The following is a 25276-nucleotide window of genomic DNA, read 5'->3' as shown; positions in this document are numbered from 1 at the left end:
TGCAAGTGCTGTAGCTACTGGCTAGAGGCGCAGCTAGTTCTGTAGCACAAATCTTCAGCATTATTGACAGGATGTGTTGATTTCAGTGTTGACTGTGCCCAATGCCTTCAGCCGTTTCTCGATATCACGTAGTGAATACTGATTTGTCTGAAGACCAGTATCTGTGATAATGGAGACCTCAGAAGGACGTAGAGATGGATCATTCATTGTACACTTCTGTTTTAAAACCATTGCAAATTATTCTGCCTTCACTAACATGTGGAGTTCCGCAATGTTCTCTGGTTACATGTTTAGCTACACTCTTCATTGGACTAGGAATTACCCCCCAGCTTAGTGATGGCGAAATGAGGGATAGGTTAAGTCATGAGGTCAAATTGTCATGCTCTGTTGCAGGTGATGATACACAGTGCTCACGGAATCACAGTTCTGAGCTATGTCTGTTCTGATTTCACATTTCGCATAGTGTTAGTGGCACACATCATGGTAGTGGATGCACAATGTGAAGACCTATCTGAATTAACATTTAAATTATCTGGATTAAACTTTGTGCTTTGCTACCCTTAGTTTTATTGATTCCCTAATACATATTTGCCAACTTAAATTGTGAACATTAGCTACCTGGCTACAAAGGACATGACAGTTCCGCCTAGCCCAAAAGAGGAGGCTTCTCTTCTTAATCATGGGAATTGCAGCCAAATCTAGTAATACAATGCCTCAGCTGCTTGTTTTAAAACTTAACTTCAAGCTGGCATGGTTCATGACTTCCAGGCAAATATAAAATCTCAGTATTTTATATATAGAGCACAGCACATAAGCAGTTTTATGCATGACAAGCTAGTAGTGGAGACAAAGATTGCAAACAATAGGTCTTCAATAGAAACAACAAAATGCTGCAGCTTTGTTATTTAAGGATATCAAACTAAGATGCTGTTCACAATATTTGTAGGGGAATGAGTGTGAGCTGTGTACTATGTTGATTTTTACTCTTATAACATTTGCTTTTGTATTGAAAGGTCATAGCTCTTATGTACTAAAAGGGAACATATCATTAATGTGCAAAACACATGGGGAAAATTATTATACTTGAGCTATTTGTCTAAGTACTTGAGATTTCCAAATTTTACTTACAGATGCACTTCTATACAACTTTAAAACAGCACAGTAATCTCGATTATTCTCGAAATGTGATTACAAACGATGTTTATTTTCAAATATAAAACACTAGCAAACAATCGATTTGCAGTGATTGTCAATGGCAATATGATCAGTAATTTCATACCATAAAGTGCATTTTATTCTAAATTGCCAGCTTTTTATATTGATAATCAGTCCACTAGCATACCACAAATTATTATACAATTCTACTGGAAGTTTTAAAATCTAATACAGCTTCATAAATGATGTGACTTTTATGTCTGTTTGCATTAAACTATGAACCCCAAATAACATGCTGATTAATCACCAAAGGATTGTTTTCAGCTGTACAGCTACATAATATTTTGATTTGAAATAAAATATCTGGAAAAAAGTAGTGAATACTGCCACACTGCTATCACTACAATTCAGTCAGGCTCTTGCTTGCTTATTGAAGTGATTAACTTCACATTTTATACATTAGTTAACTTATCTCCAGTGCATTGCTGCTTGAAACTTAAAAATGCACTATTTTTTGATTTCCTACCCTTTAGAATTACAGTCAGTGTATCAATGAAGCATGTGTTGTATTGCATTCATAAAGTTGATAGCTATACCTGGTCCAACATTTTCAGTATGCATTTACTAACATACAAGTATCCTTTACTGCACTTGGCACTAAAATGGAGTTCAAATGAAATCCATATGGCAATACAACCTTCAGTTTTGATCATTTTAACATTTTGTATTAAGTAGTCTATTGCCGCTATCTGACCTGTTCATCAAGTACAGGATTGTCCATGGCACAAAATTCTGAACAGGATCCAGGTGTACCTATGAAACCAATCTGTAGGAGATGTTGTTGTAATTAGGGCAATCGGGTTTCCTCTATGAGATACCTAATTTCTCCACAGTGACACGAGTGTCTAAAGTCTCGAGTCTACGTCGGCACAAAACCACCAAGCACTGGAAATCCAAAATCCAGATCAACAAAAATTCAATGGAAAAGTGCACATTAGGCACAAGCAAGATGGAGGTACCTTGAATTTCAAGAGGTCCCTTGCATCAATTTGGATACACTTGGGTCTTCCTATGTGCTTATTCCAGAAGTAAACTGTTGGATTCAAATAAATGGCTATCTGCGCACAGGATCTTTGATTCAGTGCACAACACTAGACTTGGATCAACAAGAAAAATTGCCTTCCAAAATGGAAAACAAGATAAAACATGATAATTTACAAGTCATCCAGCATATTAAACCTCCATTTGTTTACACAAATTCGACCTGTTGGCGTACTAAATTAAATGTTGTGAGAATGTTTCAGGCAAACTACAATCTTATAGTAAATCTGGGAGATTTCATTTAATAACTGCATTCACAGTGACAAAACTCATAAGGCTGCCAAACAGGCTCAACATCAATTATTTAGTAAATGACATTATTTCCTAATATCTTTTTGATTATATAGATGCATCGATAGCCACATCATTTCATTTAAACAGGTACAACTACTATTCCTTCCAGTATCTAAATTTACCAGGTGGTCCAATGTTCTTATAACTTCAGTATCTAGCACATATATTAAGGAACTACTAGAAGGATGCTTCTTCATAACATGTTACAAGTACTTAATACCAAACTGCAATTTGACATGGAAGTCTATGATTATGGAACAGACTCCAGAACCTTAGTCAAATATTCTTAGGGAGAACAGTCAATTAATCATTTTGGTTAATGTCTATTAGTAGCACCAAGATATATTACAAATCAACTTCAAATTACACAATTATTCATGACTCATCATATAGTCATCACTACACAGGATCTTTCAGATGAAAATTAATTTTTTTATGTACAAATTGTATCAAATAGTTTAAAAAACAGCAGTTATAACAAACAAAAATTAGTCAGCTTGTCACCTCCAATATATGAAATATTGGCAATTTGAAAACAAAAAAAAAAAGAGATCAGTGACTTTGGTTTACAAAGGTCTTGTGTGGATCAAGAAGCTTGATTAGTTACTGTTTGTCCTTGTCTGGGGAACGGACATACAAGGACAGACTGATAACAGCCACTAACAACGTAACCAAGGCAGTTAATAGTTGCTGAAACCAGATGCAACGGTTGATCTGCTCCTCCAGTCGCCTATTGGACACCATTAATTTAGTCATCTGTAAAACAAAAATTTAGTATCAAAGTTAAAATACCACCAACTGACCAAAATGTACATTATTACAATTTGAATGCAAAACCACTAATAAGGTCACACATAATGCGTCAGCATACAAGCTAGAAGTACACTCAATCAACAGAACTTTCAAAAAATCTGCTGCTTCCTCAAACAAAAGTCTGAACACTTTAATGAAACAATTGCAATAGGCTACATAACACCACTACACCTGGAAGGTGTGGTAAATATTACACTAACTTATCAAGTCTAAATTTAGCTTCTGTTGCCTTGGCAAAACACTACACCAAACAACCTTATATTAGCAATCTTTGTCAGCAGTGTTAGGAAAGTATACATAGCCAGAATGAAGATAGGTATTTGAGAGGTTGAGACAAAAAAACACATTACCAGAGTAGGAAGTAATTTACTCTACAACTGACCGTAGAGTGTGCTTGAAGGTTACACTAAAAATAAAAGCAAAACATATCCCTAATTGTTGAAAGGATGCAAAACCATTTATACTTACACAGTGCTGTCAAAGGTAAAGAAGGATCCCAAGGTGTGTCGGATAAAGGAAAACTGAGCCAGAAGGGGAATTTGAGGTATAACTGATGGTTTGGTCAAGGGTGCCCCTTGAACAACAGTTTATAAATGGTATAAGGGAGTCAAGTAAGCTCGGTTGACTGTGTGGTTGGTCTGCAATGCAGAGTGATGCCAATTGCGCAAGTTCATTTACTGCAGTGGCTGGGGTTACCATGAAGGGTCTGCTCAACCTTATTCCTCACCTAAAGCAATGTGATCCTAAGGTGAAACCACCATAAGTTAGTCTCAAATGAGATTGGGAGTACGGCACCTTTATCATTACTTTATACATTGGATAACTTGTGAATACTCCATTCTAGTTATGCCATGAAATCTGTATTTCCCTTTATATTTCTATTATATAAAGAATCTGGGGCTACATTGGCAAGGTTGTGTGGAGGGAATAAATTATACTGGTATGTTTCTTATACAAGATGGATAAATAACTAATGAAGATCATTTTTTGCATATCTTGACTTCTGAAAGCAATGGAGAAATTTATTCTCAACAGAATTGGAATTCCAGTGAAATGAGCAGACCACATTTGACATAGTTTGCCACTGTTAAGGGGCTTAAGACTACAAAATCAGATTCAATCTATTCTATAATACTTCAGGCACAGGGATAAAAATCATATTCAACACTGATATTTAAACTGGTTATAATAGATCATGATGGTTTCAAAGCATGTTCATTTGAAGTGCAAGTACCAAAAACTATTGAGTAATGAATTCATGTTCAGTTGATTGGAACTTTTAAAGGCAGTATCAGAAGAATAATTATAAACAAATACTTAAGTACTAGCACATTACTAATATGGCACTAGCTGGCACAGGCTGAGTTCCACCAATACCCTCCCTCAAAACACTCCGCCTTGCCCCTCTGGCAACTCAAACCTTATTTTTCTTCCTAGGGTACTTCAGTCTGTTGTCACCTTCCAAATATGTGCCCATTTTCCCCATGATTTCACAACATTGAAACAGTCTCCAAAATCACAGATTGTGGCAAATTATTTCTCCTCCTCCTCCTCCTCAACAAATCTCCAGTCTTTGGTACAGTTGACTATTCTATTCCCCTGTAATACCTCACTTAATCTAGCTGGGTGGAATAGCACTTGCCTGGTGCTGTGCCCAACTATGAATTCTTAACTAGAAAATCTCTTCCTGGTCTCACAGCATTATCTCCAAGTCTAAAGATTGATTCTGAGTTGCGAACTTCTCAACATGAAGTGAATGTATATCACGTTTCCTTTGTATGATGACCACATCCAGCTCTCTCTCTCTCTCTTGACCTTCCATGCCTCCGATTTGTCATATACAGACTTTCAACATGCACCCTTTGACTTGAGCTCTTGCGAAAATCTTTGCTACCCTTATCTCAACCCTCATCAACCCTGTGATCACTGATTTCCAGCGTTCCAATATTAACTTGATAAAAACATTTTCATTCTTATTATCAAATTGCTGCATCTACTCATCCAGGCCAATCTCTGACTGCCCCAGCCCCATCACCTTCCAAGTTGTTCCAATTCTGACCTTCTGCTTATTCCAGATTTCATCTCCTTAGCCACTGCTGAATACCCCTTTAGCTCCCCAGGGCCCTAGTTATGAAATTCCCTCACTAATCCTTGCAATTTCTCTCCTTACTTCATGAAGTCATCTTTTGCTCATCCACTTCCTTATGTGTCAAAGTTTAGTTGATAACACTCCTAGAAAATGCCTTGGCATTTTATGTTAAAGGAGCAATATTAATGCAACACGTTGTCAAAACAACTTTTAAATTCTGCATATACAACTATGAGAAAAGAACACGAGGCATATCATTATTGGACAAACAGTGAAATTGGTTGAAAGTTGATTAAATTTGCAAGGAAGATTTAGTGTGCAAAAGGTCTTATTTTCTTCGTTTAAACTTGATAATGGTTTTTCTTTTACTTTAGTGACAAGACATGAGCCCTGAAATTCCATCACCTGGGATATAAATAAAAGTATTCTGGGTGAGAACGGAATCAATTCATGCCATAACTTTTTATCCACCATGACAGACATACAAATGAGGGAATTACATAATTTTCATCACAGTTACATGTAACACATGGGATGGTACTGATTCTTTGAGGAGAAAGTGAGGTCTGCAGATGCTGGAGATCAGAGATGGAAATGTGTTGCAGGAAAAGCGCAGCAGGTCAGGCAGCATCTAGGGAACAGGAGAATCGACGTTTCTGCCATTAGCCCTTCTTCAGGAATCCTGAAGAAGGGCTAATGCCCAAAACGTCGATTCTCCTGTTCCCTAGATGCTGTCTGACCTGCTGCGCTTTTCCAGCAACACATTTCCATCCATGGTACTGATTCTGTCAGGCCAGCGCTCATGAGGTCCATGGGGAGATGATTAAAATGGGGATTTTTAGCAATGCATTCAAAACAAAAGGGAGACAATAGGGACTGCAGATGCTAGCAACACCAGTTGATAAAGCAGTCCTGAAGAAGGGTCCTGCCCGAAACATTGACTCTTGCTTCTCAGATGCTGCCTGACCTGCTGTGCCTTTTCCAGCGCCACACTTTAATCAACTCTCATTCAAAACAAAAGCACATCACACTGTTGTACATTACGGGAGGCATAACATTGCATCCAGAGGTGATGGTAGGTCCTGGGCAATTGATCCCTAGCTTCTCAGGCTTCACTACAGCTTACTGTAAGCAGAACATTTTGTTAACAGGTGTTTTAGAGTTTATTTCAACAGGTATTTCATTTTATAACATGGAAATTTAATCATTGAAAGTACTATATTCCAACTTAGGCTGTACAGGTATAATCTTCTTTCTGCTAAACAAGTCCCCACAGTTTTAACTCCAGTTTAAATATTGATTCCTATGGTAATTACATTCTGCTTCTAATATTGTGACTGCAGAACAATGAACAGACAAAATGTTTAAATTAGTCCAATATTCTATTTCTACTCTGCCTATCTATGTCAATTGTAACAATTAATCCCTACCCTTTGCACTGTAATGTTTAATCTGTTTGCAGATTATACTGCTTCCTTATTTATCACAATATTGCAAAAATAACTCTACAAAATGTTAATTTCTATCATGAAAAGAATTGTAATGTTGCAAAGTTACAACCAGGGAAAATGGATCCAAAAAAACACAATTATGTTGACTAAGTTTCTTTCCACACACATATGGTTGAAAGGCAAAAATGATGCTCCCGTGGCATAATTGACCAGTTGCTAATTAATGTCAACTGGTCAATTCACCTTAAATGCTTTATTTCCTCTAATAAATAGAATTTTACTTCTATTCTACAAGCAAAAATATACCATATTCTACCACAGTAGATCACGAAGCGATTGCAACCTAAACTGTATAGAAACATAAATGTATTCAACTGGTTATTGAACCGTATTGTAGACCGGTCCATGTATTGAATTAAACTGTACAGTGGTTCACACTGGATGAATGGTCCCATTTGCCTGCTGCAAGCTCTAAGATAGCTGCAGCCACTGTGGAGTTTTGCATATTTCCCTACCCTTCTCCTGCCTCCAGCTCTGTTCTCACAGGTCGTCTCCCCATCATCATTTCAGAGAAGTTTAATTTTCAAGTGTAATAATTTTCAAGTGCCAAAGTGGAATCAAAGTAGAAAAAAATTAAGAAGCTATGTACAGTATAAGAAATAAGAGGAAAATATAACTTTGGTATTGGAGGGGTGAGGATCTATCATTTCAAATCTTGCCTTGCATCAACACAGCTGGTAACAGCTTTCCCAGGCAGGGTCCCAGATGTTAAACTTCAGGTTTTCTACAATAGCAGCTCCTTAACAGCAGAACAACATTGTACCACAAATGTAAACATGACGGTTATTATCCAGGGATCAAAACTAGTAAGATGATACCCAGCAGCTGGCAAAATTTCTTTTAAGATGTGCATATGCACGGTTTTCTCTTCCATTTGCTGCCTTTTTCGTAGACCCAGCATGACATTTTCCTTGAAATTATCCACTGTAAACAAATAATTAAAACGATACAGAACACCAATGTCACTCAGATATCACAATTTAAAATGATATTTAAACCTCAAGGCATGTGCACCTATTTGATGGCCTGAAAAGAATTAATTGTGCAACATAAACTGCAGTAGCATTCTCTTGAAAATGAAAGTCAAGTTATGGTTCAATCATTATGGAGGTGGAAGGGTCTACATTCAAACTACAGATCTGCATTCTTTCTTCAGATGTTGATTTGTGTCCTGCTGCACACTTTCAACATTGTTATTAGCTCCCAATCACAGCATGTGCAATCTGCCCAAATATGTATTAAATCATGCGCCTTACAGGACAATAAAGATGAGTACGAATACAGTCTATTTCAATCTTCAGTTACAAGGCACAAGTGCATTTTTCTCCCCCTCAAAAAGGCCTGGATATTAAAGCCAGAATTTAATTCTGCTAACATAATATATTAGACTGATCTAAGCTTTCACCAGAGATTAAAGTTCATAAAGAATGATGTAAAATACAACAGTCCTTGGTCAGTGCCCTTGCGCAAACTAAACAGAATTTTGTCATAGATGGAAAGGGAAAAAGGGAAGAAGGGGTTGAGAATCTGAATGAGAGAAATGCTCTAAACAAATACTAGAAACATTCAGCACCTTGTGCACTTCAGTTCTTTTGGTTATTCTTTCACAGGAAATGGATATTCCTGGTCTAGTGTACATTCACTGCTCATCCTTAACTGCCCTTAAGATGGTGGTGCTGGGTTGCCTTAGAGAACTGCTACAATTCATGTAAAGCAGGGACACCCACAGTTGTTAAGAAGGGAGTTTCAGGATTTTGGCCTAATGAAGAATGATGATATGGTCCCAAGTCAGTGTGGTGTGCAACTTCAAGGGGAACTTGCAGGTGGTGTTTGCATGTATCTGGTGCCCTTGACCTTCTAAAATGGTAGAGGTCCAAGATTTAAAGGGTGCTGAGGAAGCATCTTGGCAAGTTACAGAGACAGAGAGCTGTAAGCATGGAAACAGACCCTTTGGGACAACACGTCCATACCAAGCAGACATCCTAAAATAATGAAGTCACAGTTGCCAGCAGTTGGCGCATATCCCTCCAACCCCTTCCTATTCATATACCCATCTAGATGCCTTTTAAATGTTACAATTGTACCAGGATCCAACACTGCCTCTGACAGCTCATTCCATACAGGCACCACTCTCTGCGTGAAAAAGTTGCCTCTTTAGGTCCCTTTTAAATCTTTCCCCTCTCACTTTAAACCTATGCCCTCTAGTTTTGGACTCCCCACTCCAGGTAAAAGACTTTGGCTATTCATCCTATCCATGCCCCTCAGGATTTTATAAACCTCTACGGTCATGGATGTAGGTTTGCTCGCTAAGCTGAAACGTTCATTTCCAGACATTTCGTTACCTTACTAGGTAACATCTTCAGCAGACCTCATGTGAAGCAACACTGAAAATTCCTGTTTTCTATTTATATGTTTGGGTTTCTTTGGGTTGGTGATGTCATTTCCTGTGGTGATGTTATTTCCTGTGAAGTCACTTCCTGTTCTTTTTCTCAGGGGGTGGTATTGAATTAGATTTTTTGAATTAGATTACCTACAGTGTGGAAACAGGCCCTTCGGCCCAACAAGTCCACACCGACCCGCCGAAGCGTAACCCACCCAGACCCATTCTCCTACATTTACCCCTTACCTAACACTACGGGCAATTTAGCGTGGCCAATTCACCTAACCTGCACATTTTTGGATTGTGGGAGGAAACCGGAGCACCCGGAGGAAACCCACACAGTCACGGGGAGAATGTGCAAACTCCACACAGTCAGTCGCCTGAGGCGGGAATTGAACCCGGGTCTCTGGCGCTGTGAGGCTGCAGTGCCACTGTGCCACCGTGCCGCCCACTGGTAGATGGGGTCTAACTCTATGTGTTTATTGATTATTCCGGTTGGAATGCCATGTTTCTAGGAATTCTCGTGCGTGTCTTTGTTTGGTTTGTCCTAGGTTGGATGGTCACCCCACAGTTTCTGACACTCCAGGGTAAAGAGCCCCAGCCTATTCAGCCTTTCCCTACAGCTCAAATCCTCCAACCCTGGCAACATCCTTGTAAATCTTTTCTGAACTCTTCCAAGTTTCACAACATCCTTCTTCCTATAGCTGGGAGATCAGAACTGCAAGCAGTATTCCGAAAGTGCTAACATTCCATCACCCAAAGCGTAGTGGGAATCTGGAAAACTCTCAAAAAGCTGTGGACTCTAGTTCAACTGAAAATGTTAAAATTGAGATTGATAATTTGTTTCTCAAACAAAAATATAATAATGCATCATAATAAAAGATTTCCAGTACAGAGGAAAGCTCTTTGGCCCATCATGGCAATCAAAAACAAACTATTCTAATCCATTTTACAGCACTTAGCCCTAGCCTTGTATGCCTTGGCATTGCAAGTGCCCATCTAAATACTACTTAATGTTGCAAGAGTTTCTTATTCCACTACACTTACAGGTTCCCACCACCCTCTGCATGAAAAATATTTCCTCACATCTCCTCTAAATCTTCTGCCCTTCACCTTAAATTACAGAACCGAGACAAGCCAATGCAGTTAAGATATCAATTAGATCATGACTAAATTGCAAGTGAACAAACATGAGGAGGAATGGCACACTGCTGTTTCTATGTATGACAAAATATGAACAAGAGCATGCATGTAAAGTCAAATGACAAGATCATAAATTGGTAAAGACGGAATCTTTGCAGTTGCATTAGCAGAAGTCTGTCATCAACAAAAAGCAAACACAGCCTGTGGTAGAAAATGTGTAAGTTTTAGATCAGTTTCATATATACAGAATTAAGCATTAAACTAACACTATTTTACATAAAGGATTAGTTCAAAACGATTGCTTACCTACCTTTGAATGTAAATCCTCTTGGCTGGAACTAACTGCAAATCCCTTAAAGGAATTCTCTTTGGCAACAGCCTTATGACTTTCTACAACACGGCACCTTAATCTGCAAAGTGCAAAGAACAGTCTGTAAATGAATAGCATTAATATTTAAAGTGTCAATTGAGATTCGGGATACTTTGCGAAAAGGTATACTCTTAAAAACTGATAGTGAACAGAATGTTGCAAAGTAGAAAAATCTATATTAAAAAAAAGGTGCAGTCACAACAGTGTTTCTTTCATATTAACCAAAAGATAATGTATACAATGCATGCACAGAAAAGCCAGAATTACAAAATACAGCAGTGTCAACCATTTGCATTATGACAAGCTAACAATATTTCCATCACCTCAATTTTTAAAAAAATTATTTACAGGATGACAAAAGTTGAATGTGCTGTATGATTTGGTAGGAATTGCACACATTAATTGATGGCATCTTAACTGAAATCAAAAAGCACCAACTACAGTTGAAAATCTACTCTCAGAGAGGTGGTCAAGTGCATTATGTATTAAAATGTGGCTAAAGCAAATTAGCAAAGCAACAGTTACCCAATAAATAACGTGGCACAGAGATTTAAATGGTATATTGTCTGGATTAAAATATAGCTAATTTCCATTCCATAGTAGCTTTCAGTCTACTTTAAAATATTAATGATTTCCACATTTAGGAATCATTTCATGGTTCAACTCATTTATACCAGGAATAGAAATTTCTGTTTAGAACTGGCTGATGTTTGGATATTTGATTACCTAGATGTCCGGTCTACTGCTATTGTGACTTTAACTGTCCCTTTCAATCTCAAGACACCCGTATATGAAAATGTCACCAACAACAGGGCTCTTTGATCTAATGCAATAGTTTCCAGTTGACATTACTTTTTAAAAAAAATAAAAGTGAAGAAAATGAAGTACAGCTGGAAGAGGAGTTGATCAGGACTCTTAAATACAATCCTAAATCTTTAAACAACACGAGCTGAATTTAGGGGACTGGATTATCTTTAAGTTGCAGGTTTAAATTGCATGGTTTTAATTCTCCTTAAATATTATAAACACATAGGCTGTTATAGAGCCATACAACATGGTAAGTTTCCTAAACTAAACTAGTCCTACTCGACTGTGTCTGGCCCATATCCCTCTAAACCTTTTCTGTTTATGAACCTATCCAAATGTCTTTCAACTGCTGTAACTGCACCTGCATCTACCACTTCCTCTGGCAGGTCATGCCACATACAAACTATCCTGAGTGAGAAAAAGTTGCCCCTCAAGTCCCTCTTAAATCTGTCTCCTCTCACTTTAAAAATATGCCCTCTGGCTTTGAACTACCCCACCCTAGGGAAAATACTGTTGCTATTCACCTTATCTACACTACTCATGATTTTATAAACCTTCATAAGATCCCTCAACCCCCCTATGCTCCAGTGGAAAAAGTCCTAGCCTATCCAGTCCATTTCTATAACTCAAACCCTCCAGTCCTGGCCAAATCCTGGTAAATGTTTTCTGAGCTCTCTCCAATTTAATAATATCCTTCCTGGAGCAGGGTGACCAGAACTTTATACAGTACTTCAAAAGTGGCCTCACCAATGTCCTGTACAAGCTCAATATGTCATTTCAACTCCTACATTCAATAGTCTGAGCAATGAAGGCAAGCATGCTAAATGCCTACTAAACAAACCTGTCTACTTGAGATGCAATTTTCAAAGAACTATGTACCTGAACCCAGAGGTCTCTGTTTGAAAGCACGACTCAGGGCCTTTCCATTAACTGTTTAAGTCCTGCTCCTATTTGTTTTATCAAAATGCAATACCGTGCGTTTATCCCAACTAACCTCTATTTGCCACTCCTCAGCCCATTGGCCCAACTGATCAAGATTCCTTTGTAATCTTAGATAACTTTCTACTGTCAACCATTAAATGAACAAGTGAAACAGTGTATATCTCGTGGGAAAAATTACATAAATAGATAATATGATTGCCTATTAATATACTCGGCCAACAGGGTGAATTAGTGGAGGGGTCTTCTGTCATCGCGTGCTGTAATTTGAAAGACCCAATAGAAACTGTGTGGATTGTCTTTATATAATTTTTATGGAGTTTCTGACACTGGAGCAGAAGATGGGAATGCCCACTGAAATCTTGGGTAAAAGCCTTTTTCCATTGTTAGTTAATAGCATTAATGAATTCAAATGATTTTGGCTACTACAGGGTGTTTACACCCAGAAAACTAGAAGGTTGGGTTTATTGTGAATGACAACACCAAGTGGTGCAGCAACAGCCCACCTGCACAAACACAGCTCAGCAGTGGAACAGCAGCTGCCTGGAACAATATAATGCTGTCTATATAATCAATCACAGTGCAGGGCAAAGTCAAACCCCAGTGCCAGCTCTCTGAAGTCAATAGACATTTCGCCTCCTGCAGCAATGAGATTTAAAATATTCAATACATATTTCAGAACTGTGAAAGAAGTTCTTACTAGGTTGGTTTGAGAAAGAAATACCTTGTTGGGTTAGACCTTAACTGTTTGCCCTGTCCCAGTACCACAAATACTGACTGGGAAGGAGCTGGGCTCACACCATGGGCTGCTTGTGCACAAGTAATCTGTCTGATTAATGGGTTTCTGCTGTCTGTGTTGTAAAGTATATGTTTCACTGCCTACAAGATGCTCTCTTTTTAACGGAAGGAAAATTCACAGTTTAACAGACTGTACACTCGCAATGCATCCTGGTAAAGGTGGCAGCATCAGGATAATGTGCGCACATCAGTGGTCGTTTTGTGTGTCATACAGGAATTTTGAGTAATCTTTCTATAATCTGGATAATAACGCCACATGAATTAGCTTTCCAAATGAACAACATGACGTGTAAAGTTCCAGATAGTTCATTAATTCCCTGATCTTAAGTCATCTGAATGACATACTCTGATCTCCAATTCACAAGAGAGACCTGGTGCAACTAGTATTAATAATTTTCCAACTATAAAGTGCCAACATATTTTAGGATATATTAAAAACTTCAAGAAGTTACTGAATGTGGTAACATATGACCTTTTGCACAGCAATCTGGACCTCAAAACCATGTGAATTGCATAAGAGGCATCACAGACCACTGGGTGATTGAGTGCACACGTTCCCTCAAACAAATCCGAGCAACTGCTCATGCGCCACACAGCCTGAACCAGGAAATGCTAAATTAGAATGGTGACTTTAATGTTAAATGAATTACATACAGGAAAACAGCAGAGGGGAAGAAACTAAATGAAATGAGAGAATGTAAACAACTTTCATTTCCATTTCTGAAAGCTATTTCTAAAGAAATGACATTCAACAGTTGTAAGTGTTATCTTTCAGTGCTGGAGGAGCTACAAGTGAAAATTAAGACTAATCACACCATTAGGAATGATACTTAAAATTTTTGCAACAACTTTGATGCAAATCGATGATCTAAACAGAAACATCATGCCATTCAAGATATTTGGATGAGACAGCCAGATGATAAGATGTCACAACTTGTGTATTTATGGAACAGCAACCTGGAGAAATATTTTGGCATTTGAATTCAATTGTGCACGTGTTTTATGCAGCAAGTGATTAGTATTGAAGAAAAATGAACAGATTCAACAGTAGTTTTCAGGCCTGAACAAAGAAAAAACGCTGATGAAGGAGAACATCATTGCAAGGATATAGGGAAATGAAAGCAAGTGGAAATGACTGGATTGTACCTGTGTCTGCAACTGAATGAAACAAATGGTTTTATTCCTTTCTGCACTATGCCATAAAGCCAATGAAAATCTGGGCTCACATAAAATTGCTACCTGACTTGCACATCAATAGCAGGGAGTGGGCTTGCCATTCCATTATTCATATAATAAATGCAGCTCCATGGTTATCTTAAATTGAGATTCCAAATTTCAACACTGCTTTTATTCCAATAGATTCAGTTTACTCTCACTGCTGTGACATCCCAACCGTATTGAATGTCAGTATAATTTAAATACAGATTGCTGTTTTTAATTGCACTTTCTACCATGAAGTAGGCTCACATCGAAGCATATTCTTCACATAATAAACCATTTATTTGAACAGTCACACACAAATACAATTTAGTAGAAGTGTCATGCCTTACTAGAGGATAAATTGATTGTGCTGAATGATTACCAAGGTACTTTCAAGCTGGATACTTTTGAAATGAGAAATAGAATTATCCAAAACTCTGAATTAAATAATTTAAGTAATGCAGCAAAAATAATTTGTGCTTAAGTCCTGAATTATCAAATCATTTAAATTAAAGGCATATTGAATTTACTTGAGTGATAGAAGCTGTAGTTTTGACTAATTGATTAAATGTAATGAAAATGCTTTCACCCAGTGACAAACATACTGTTGTCAGTTCAGCCAGAGTCAGAAATTTGAAAATCAAATTTAGAATTAGAATCAAGGTTATTGTACTCATGAGTGCAGTGGAAAGTTTACAAAATCGCCACTTACTACGCTATCTTAGGCATGAAGGCACCTAGGTACAAAATCTTAGGAATAAATCATGTAATTAGACAAATAAAAAGATCAACATTTTACTTGTATCCAGGCCGCGCCAGGCCTCACCTCCAGATGACGCTGAACTCAACCTGGGGCTATTTAGTCTCACTGTCGCCTCAGGGCCTCACTCTAAGCCATGCTGGGCTCACACTCCCCACGATGGCTCAGTTCCAACACACTGGGCTCACTTTCTTTTGGGCTGCACAAACTCCCTTTCCAAAAAATGTAAATAGTTTAAAGAAAAAGTGAAAAGAAGAAAAAAAGTAAAAGTAGGTGAGCTCTGGCCATGCTGTGATGCTACTCCACCACCATCTTCGAGACCAGACCATCCCTACACAAATATACTGCACTTTCAGGCCTATTTCAACACTGATTTAACCAGCTACAAATACATGCAGCTCATCAACCAATTTCTTACACAGGTTTATTTTGTTTGCACCAGGGATAGCTGACAGTTAAATTACAGTTTGAGAGCTGCTTTTGGAATCCTATTAAATTAGCAGTAATGTAGCAATCTGTTTTGAAAAACAAAATCATCCTGGCAGTGCACAAAAACCTAATGACAATTTGCCTCAGCCCAGCCACTGATACTACACCACTGAGCAGAAGACTATTTTTTTCTTTTAATAGGGTGTGGGTGGATAGCATATATTGTCCATCCGTAGTTGCTTTCAAGAAAGTGGTGATGAGCTGCCTTCTTGAACTGATGTAGTCCATGTGCTCTGGGTAAATGCAAATGCCACTCGGGAAAGAATTCCAGAATTTGACCCAGTGACAGTGAAGGAATGGCAATATATTTCCAAGTCAGGACAGTAAGTAGCTTGGAGGAAAACTTGCAGGCGGTAGTACTCTCATGTATCTGCTGCTCTTGTCCTTTTACACGGAAGTGGTCCAAGATGCTGTCGAAGGATCTTTGGTGAATTTCTGCAGAGCGTCTTTGTAGATAGTTCACTGCTGTTACTGGGCATCAGAGTTGGAGAGAGTACATGCTTGTGAATGAAGTGTCAATCAAGCAGGCTACTTTGTTCTGGATGGTGTCAAGCTTCTTAATTTATGAATCGTAGCTGCACTCATTAAGGAAAGGGAATGGGGAGTATTCCATTACACTCCTGACTTATGCCTTGTGGATGCTGGAATGGCTTTGGGGAGCCAGGTTGAGAGTTACTCGCCAAAATATTCTTAGTCTCTGACCTGCTCTTGTAGCCACTGTGTTTATGTGGCAAGTTCAGTTGAGCTTCTAGTCAATGGTAGCCCCCAGAATGTTGTTATTTGGGGATTACAGATGATAACACCATTGAATGTCAAGGGGTATTGGTTAGATTGTATCTTACTAGAAATGCTCATTGCCTGGCATTTGTGTGGCATGAATTTTACTTGTCACTTGTCTGTCTAAATCTGTCTAGGGCTTGTTGCATTTAAGCATGGATTGCTTCAGTTTCTGAAGAGTCACAAATGGCGCTGAACATTGTGCAATCATTGGTGAATTGCTGACTTTATGATGGAGGGAAGAGGATTGTGCCTAAGCCACTATCCTGAGAAACTCCTACAGAGACATCTTCGGATTGAGATGACTGACCTCCAACAACCGCAATCATTATTCCTATGTGCCAGGTAAGACTCCAACCAGTGGAGGTTTTGCCAGCTGATATCTACTAAATCCAGTTTTGCTACAGCTGCTTGATGCCACAGTCAATCAAATCAGGCCTTTCAAGAGTTGTCATGCTCACCTCACACTTGGAATTCTGTCCTTTTGGCCACGTTTGAACCAAGACTATATTGAGGTCTGGGGCTGAGTGGCCCTGGCAACCTAAAGCAGGCGTTACTGAGCAGGATATTGCTGAGCAGCTGCTGCTTGACAGCACTATTACCAACACCTTCCATCATTTTACTGATGATCAAGTGTAGATTAATGGGGCAGTAATTGGCTGGGCTGAATTTGTCCTGCTTTTTCTGGGATGTACCTGGGCAATTTCCACATTGTTGAGTATATGTCAATGTTACAGCTCTACTTGAATAGCCTGGCCAGTGAGGAGAGAAGTTCTGGTGCACAATTTCTTCAGTACTATTGCTAGAATGTTTTCAGGGCCCATAGCCTTTGTAGCATCTAGTGCCTCTAACCATTTCATAATATCAAATGGAGTAAATCGAATTGCTGAACATTGGCATCTGTGATGCTGGGGATCACTGGAGGACGCTGAGATAGATCATTGGCACTTCCGGCTGGTGCTAATGCTTTAGCCTTATCTTTTACATTAATGTTCAAGGCTCTTGCATCATTGGGCGGCCTGGTGGCTTCGTGGTTAGCCCTGCTGCCTCACAGCACCAGGGTGGCAGGTTTGATTCCACCCTCGGGTGACTGTGTGCTGTTTGCACGTTTTCCTGTGTAGATTTCCTCCTAGAGTCCAAAGATGTGCAGGTTAGGTGGATTGACCATGCTAAATTGCCCATAGTGTTCAGGGTTGTGCAGACTAGGTGGCTAATCCATGGAAAATGTTGTGCTACAGGAATGGGGTGCGTCTGGGTGAGATGTTCTTCAGAAGATCTGTGCAGACTCGATGGACTGAATAGCCTGCTTCAATAGTGTAGGATTCTATGATTCTAAAGTTGAGGTATTTGTGGAGCCTCCTCCTCCAGTGAATTCTTTAATTATCCACCACTATTCCTGACTGGATTGTCAATGTTAACATGCGACTTCATTTCAAGGTCTGTGCTGTCATCACTCTCATCAATACTGCTATGGACAAATGCATTTATGGCAGTGAGAATGAGGTCAACTTATTTTCTCCCCCTCAGAGTCATAGAGATGTACAACATGGAAACAGACGCGTCAGTCCAACCTGTCCATGCCAACCAGATATCCCAACGCAATCTAGTTCCATCTGCCAGCACCCAGTCCATATCCCTCCACACCCTTCCTATTCATATACCCATCTAAATGATTTTTAAATGTTGCAATTGTACCAGCCTCCACTACTTCATCTGTAGCTCATTCCATACTCTTATCGCCCTGTGTGGAAAAGTTGCCCCATAGGTCTCTTTTATATCGTTCCCCTCTCACCCTAAACCTATGCCCTCTAGTTCTGCACTCCTCCACCCCAGGGAAAAGACTTTGTCTATTTACCTATCCATGCCCCTCATAGTTTTGTAAACATCTATAAGGTCACCCCTCAGCCTCCGATGCTCCATGGAAAACAGCCCCAGCCTGTTCAGCCTCTCCCTATAGCTCAAATCCCCCAACCCTGGCAACATTCTTGTAAATCTTTTCTGAACCCTTTCAAATTTCACAACATCCTGCCAATAGGAAGACGACAAGAATTGCACGCAATATTCCAACTTTGGCCTAACCAATGTCCTGTACAGCCGCAACATGACCTCCCAACTCCTGTAATCAATACTCTGACCAACAAAGGAAAGCATACCAAACACCACCTTCACTAGCCTATCTAACTGCGACTCCACTTTCAAGGAGCTATGAACCTGCACTCCAAGGTCTCTTTGTTCAGCAACACTCTCTCGGATTACTATCAAGTGTGGAAATCCTGCTAAGATTTGCTTTCCCAAAATGCAGCACCTCGCATTTATCTGAGTTAAACTCCATCTGCCACTTCTCGGCCCATTGGCCCGTCTAATCAAGATCCTGTTGTAATCTGAGATAACCTTCTTCGCTATGCACTACACCTCCAAATTTGGTGTCATCTGCAAACTTACTATTATACCTCTTATGCGCGCATCCAAATCATTTATGTAAATTACAAAAAGTAGAGGACCCAGCACTGATCCTTGTGGTACTCCACTGACCACAGGCCACAAGTCTGAAAAACAACCCTCTGTTGTCTGCTGGTTCCCTCATTACCTGCTGCAAACTCAATCTAGCAGTTAAACCCTTTAGGACTTGATTATCTCGATCAATAGAGCCACGCTTGGGGGTGGAAATTCAAATCCCTCATGGAGTACAGTTTGCACCCTTGCTTCCCCCCCAAGTGTAGTTCGATGTCGAGGAGTACTGATTCATTAGCTGAGGGTGGACAGTACGTGGTAATCAGCAGGAGCTTTCCTTGTCTATAAATTAACATGAAGCTATAAGACTTCGTGGAGTCTGGAGTCAACGTTGAGGACTCCCAGGGCAACTCCTTCTTGCATGTGTATCACTGTGCCAGGTTTGTCCTGGTGGTGGGACAGAACATATCTATGGATGGTGCTAGAGGTGTCTGGAACATTGTCTGTAAGGTATGATTCTGTGAGTATGACTACATTAGGCTGTTGCTAGACGAGTCTGTGAGACAGCTCTCCCAATTTTGGCAAGAGCCCCCAGATGTTAGTAATGAGGACATTGCAGAGTCATCAAGGCTGTTTTTGCTATTGTTGTTTCAGCGTCTAGGTCGATGGCAGGTGGTCGGTTCAGTTTCATTTCTCATAATTGATACAACTGAGTAGCTTACTGGGCCACTTCAGAGGGCAATTGAGAGCCAACTCCATTGGTCTGGAGTCACATCAAGGCCAGACCAGGTGAGGAAGGCAGATTTCCTTCCCTTAAAGGCATTAAAGAACTAAATGGGTGTCTTCTGACAATCATCATTGGTTTCATCGTCATTAGATTATTAATTCCAGATATGTTTTTGAATTCAAATTTCACTGTCTTCCATGGCAGATTTGAACCAAGCCATCAGAAAATTAGCTGACATTCTGAATTAACAGTCTAGCGATAATACCACTAGGCCATCACCTCCCCACTTGGACTAAAGGCACGTCACAAATTTTCTCACTCTCTACACTTTCCCCAAGCTGGGAGGAAAGCAACTGTGGTGCTGAAACAAGGACATAACAGGGTATTATTGTGATGTAGTTAAAAAAAAGACAGTCATAGCTCAGTTTCAAGTTAAGAGTTTGCAGCTTAAGACTGTAAACCATTTGCAAACTCGATGAAGAATCCACAACACTGGCAGGCTCAGAAATTAGGAATAGGAGAGTATATTGCCAGTGTTACCCTTACTGGGACCAAAAAGAAGAGTTGCAGTTTGCAGCCAGGAGTTTTGTTGACTTGGCATAACAATGAGGAGGTTTAGTAATTCTACTGCCTGGTGTGGAACATTCAGATTGAGAAGACCATTTCACATAATAGAAGGGGAGCCATGGTGAATGGCCAGTTTTTCTTTTTTCTCGTTTCAGCCAGGTTTTTATGAATCAGCTGGAATTTGTACTGAATCATCTGATATCACAGTTGTTCTGTGTCAATAAATACATACTTTTCTTTAAGCCCCATTGGTAATGGCAGGAACTGTTACTCAGTAATTTTTGGGTAACAAAACTTTGTCTCGTGAGTTGATTGATAGATTGATAGATAACTATTGCTTAGAATACTGTAGACAAGAATTCTCTCCCACCCCTTCTTCACATAGTTCCACAGAATCTATTAGCAACTAACCAGGATAATGCAGTTTTATAGTTTAATATCTCACCTGCATCAGAAATACAACATTTCACTACATTGAAATATCAGCTTAAATCATGTACTCAAATGTCGGAGGTATAGCTTAAACCACATATTTTGGGTTTCCCTGAGCCAAGACTAACAGAATACTTAATTCAAAGAAATTTGATGAACAGAAAGCATCATAACATGCTCTTTAGCCTCTCTCAGAAGGTCCAACCCACAGCACTGTGACACTCACCAGAGGAAGGACAAGGCGACTGGCTCTGAATTCGTTCCACCCAGAAAGGAATCAAAAGTGTGTGTGTGTGTTATAGTCCTGAACTACGAAGTGATATTGGAGGTTCAAATTTAATTTCTGTTACATGGCTGATCAGGAATTTCTCCTGCTCTTACCAACTGCCATTGACATACTTTGGAAGTATTTAAAGTTGATAATTAACCTGTTTGGCCATGATATGAACACTCCTTCCCTGGCCTTCAAGGAGCTAATGCCAAGAAGTGAGTAGAAAATTTTGTTGGTGATATTAGTTCATGAAGTCTTTAAGGCTTTGCGTTGATTTGAAGGAGGACAGTGAGGTTTCTGAGGCACAGGGAGGAACTGAAGCTCGGCGAGATCAAAGCAAAATACGTGACAATTTGTGCAGGTGAAATCAGAGTATTGAGAATGAACTATTTGTGAAGGATTACAGTCAGGAGTATGTTGCAGAACTCGACATTCAAGTTAATGAAAACTTGGATTAAAGACAATGTGGCATAAGTATTTAATATTTTTAAAAAGATGTAACATGTCATAACTGTGAACCTAATGTGGCTGCAGCCTTAACTCAGGATCATAAAGAAATTCGAAGTGATGTATTTCCAGAACACAAGTGATTAAAAGGATGATGATAAAAGTGGATTACTTGGCCTACAAAAAATTCCAATTCTTCACTACCTGTGCTCCATCATGAGATCTCTAGAAACCTCCTTCCAGAATTGACTCAAATCAGGAGGGCCACCTCCCGCAGCTTGGTTCATTTCTGCTGCCATCACCAGAAACCTGTCCTGAGGAGAGGCTTCAACACCTGAAAATACAAAAAGAGTTTTAAATCTTGGTAATTTGAGATTTCCAAGGCAAATCTCAACACAGACTAATAATATAAAATATTACATTGTCGCATATATGCATAGGAGGGGCCTTAAACCCAAGATGGATTCTCAATTCTAACCAATTGTATGATTTTAAATATTTATAAAAAGAACTGACAGAACTAACTTGGATTATATTTGAGGGTTAAAAACTGATTGCGATCCAGATCAGAATTTGAACTATTCACTCATCGATATTGCAGCACTAGCATTTTTAATTAACTTAATTTACAAAATGAACCTTTGTGAAGAAAAAAGGCTTTAGATGAAAACTATTAGCCATTGCTTTTCACATTATAAATGAAGCTCTTAGTTACATGATAGCTTAAAAATTGATCAGGTGCACATGAAGACAAAACAATGCACACTGCTCAAAGTAGAGATTTCAATAGACCAGAAACATTTAGAAACTGGGCTTCAAACTTCATGCAAAATTAATCTTTACTGTTTATTCACAAAATGGTAGCATATAAGAAGTTTCAAATTTCATTTACCTCAGCAATTTTTTTAATGTTGAAGTTTGATTGGTTTGATTTAAACAAAACACCAACAGCTAAATAACAGGTCATTCGTGACACGAATTAGATCAAGCATGCCAGTACAAAGTAGTTTCCACTTAAGGGAATTCAAGAAAATCCTCCCATTTGTCTCCCCACCCCCGAGGCTCCCAGGACATTGGTTAGGCAACTTTTGGAGTGCTGTACATCTCTAAGACTCTAAATAGCTGCGATTTATAAAAGTAAAAAATAACACCTGAGAAACAGATGAGATATTTATTCAGTTCTGTAAAATTTCCAAAGGTTATTTTGAACATATATGAACATATAAGAAAGTACGAGACGCTGGTGAAAAGGTGAGGAAGGCAATGTTATTTTAATGACTAGAAAGTCCCATTCCAAGAATGGAGCACGGTCATGGCTCATACAGAGGGAGCTAATATTTTGGAAGATACTTGACAAAGAGTCATAAAAGAAATTTATTAAGTTGAAGGAAACCCTTTATGATGGGGAAACTCATGGATATCAAGTTGACTCAGTGAGAGGTAGGAAAGATGGTGGATGAACGTGGCTGAGACAGGGTAGGGTTTGGGTTCCAGTACACACTGGCGATCCCCAAGAGTCAGTTTTAAGTTTAGGCATTTCTTCAATTTTCATAAGTGATTTACAGTCAGATGTAGGGAGTGGCAAGAAGGATAGTCACAGACTTCAAGATATCAGACAAGATGCTGAAATGGGTTAAACATGGCAGTTAATTATTAAAATAATTTAGTTACTTAAAATAAATCTTTATTTTTCAACATAATTCAAAGAGACCTCAGTGTCAATTGACAAAAATCCTAAAAAGGTGGCAGAACAAGTTGATAAGGCCTCAGCTGGAATGAGACAATTCTGGGGACCACATTTTAGAAAAGATCTAATTGCCTCAAGAATTCAGGAGAAATTTACCAACATGCTACAAAGAATGTGACACTTAAGTTACGAAAAGAGGATGAAAACTTTACGAATTTTTCTTGAAATGAAGGAGAACAAGATGTGACCCAAGAGAGGTCTTCATAGCGTGAAAACATATTTCCTCTAGATGGATCCAAAATCACTGGCAAAAGATCTAGAGAAATGCAAAATTTTTCCATACAGTTGTCAAGATCCGGATCATGTGATAAAATTTTCTTGGAACAGATTCCATAAAACATTTCAAGGACGGATTTGGATTGGTAGTGGATAATGAGCCTGTTTAATGACGCTAAGGACAAAACCAGGGATGCAGAATTAAGCAGAGTTTTGTTTCCAAGAGCTAGCAAAGGTGCAATGGGTTGACTGGACTCCTATGCTGTTACTTCTATGCTTTCATCTCTCCATTTTTGTCTGAGTCAATAAAAAAGGCAAGTGCTATAAATCATGGTTGTATTGGAAAAGCATTTATTTGTAACACACTTGTTCCTGATTTTACTACATCTAGCATTCGAAACAAAAGCAAAATTACACACTATTGCACCAGCTAACATAGCTCATAACAATCAAATAAGTTGTAAACAAAATAAACCAAATACATTCTAATAAAGCAGAAAACATTAGTCACACATTTAAGAGGACACATTCATTATTTTCTTGTTTTTAAGTGCTCTGCCTGAGCTTATTACTATTGGATTTGTCAAATTAGTTTTACTTTAGATTTATTTTTCTAGAGCTCAAGGAGAAATGGGCAGCTTGTGAAAAGTTATCGTGTGTTAACGAGCATGTACTAGGTACAGAGTTGCTTGGTTTGATCAACTATCCATACCAACCAATGTCAATATCATTGAAAGATTGCTACAAAATGTTGTACTAATGACATCAGGTGCCCTAGTCTTAGCACAGAGCCGAAGGCAGCCAATGCTTGATTTACCTCACAGGGTGCAAAAGTAGAAGACTTTTAGTTCAATTTATCTTCGATGTGGAAAATAGCCTATTCCATTTAATGCACAATATTAATACTCGCAGTAATCAAATTTAAGGAAAAAAACATCATTGGGTGACTTTTTTTTTCAAAAAAACAAGAAACAATTCATTATAGCTAAGAGAAAAAAAGGCAATTCTTGCTGGAAATAATCAAAGAGGCTAAGCGGCTGAAGAAAGTAGAAACTTCGGACCATGGAGTTGTTATACGGTTGCTACTACAACTTGGACAGCAGAAGAGTGGGAACACCATAACCTGCAAATTCCTATGTCGCACCACCTTCCTGCTTGAACAATATTACCGTTGCTGGGTCAAGATTCTGGAACTGCCTAAGGAACACTGAGGGAGTACTACACCTTCGGGATTGTAGCCATTCACAAAAGGGGCTCACTAGGATCACCTGAAGGGATATTAGAGATAGGGGCTAACTCATGACTTTGTGGGTAACATCCACATCCTATGAATAAGAAAATAAAATCTATCAATATGCTGGTATGAAAGTTTAAGAGACGTCACCCTTTGGAATCATAAACCCTATTCCCCTCCCCTCCACTTCCAAACACCAATTGGGATGGTCTGAGTTCAGTGATAAGAAATTAAGTGCTTAAATAAATGACAGCTTAAAAACATTTTTTAAGTAAACTGTTCAATTGTTATATACAGAGGTTCCACTGTCCAAGTATTAGGAGGGAAAAGCTTCATTACAAGTTATTCCTGCACATCTAATCATTTACGCAAGTCTCATACAGCAGAATTACATTAGCAAATACATTTGCAAAAGAAAACAAACCAATTTCAAATGATGCATTTGTCTTAATACTCTAACTCTGTTGTGAATAGTGTGGAACTTTTAAAACTATTATAAGCAATACAATTGATAAATAAAACACAGCTTTAGATCTAGGAAACTCTCAGGATAAGACT

At 38.8% G+C, this 25276-nt stretch overlaps 1 protein-coding gene across 2 annotated transcripts in view; it reads right to left on the bottom strand.

Annotated features, from left to right (window-relative positions):
• Positions 1–1183: 1183 nt before the first annotated feature.
• The window catches only part of mospd2 (motile sperm domain containing 2), an 85114-nt gene continuing 61021 nt past the window's right edge, over positions 1184–25276 (bottom strand). Inside the window, exons 13-15 of one of the 2 annotated variants that reach the window (XM_043700564.2) lie at positions 21726–21855; positions 10797–10896; positions 1184–3306 (exon numbers count right to left, since the gene is read on the bottom strand). In XM_043700564.2, the coding sequence (XP_043556499.2) occupies positions 3154–3306; positions 10797–10896; positions 21726–21855 (383 nt within the window). In that variant the 3' untranslated portion in view covers positions 1184–3153. Of the gene's footprint in view, positions 3307–10792; positions 10897–21725; positions 21856–25276 lie in introns of both variants that reach the window. The other variant, XM_043700565.2, reaches the window with a different exon arrangement.

The sequence above is a fragment of the Chiloscyllium plagiosum genome, unplaced genomic scaffold, assembly GCF_037043375.1.
Source record: "Chiloscyllium plagiosum isolate Xiang-an unplaced genomic scaffold, Cpla_swu_hap1 HiC_scaffold_12, whole genome shotgun sequence".
Lineage (NCBI taxonomy): Eukaryota > Metazoa > Chordata > Chondrichthyes > Orectolobiformes > Hemiscylliidae > Chiloscyllium > Chiloscyllium plagiosum.
The sequence above is the reverse complement of the archived record's forward strand: the minus strand, read 5'-3'. Positions and strand labels throughout refer to the sequence as shown.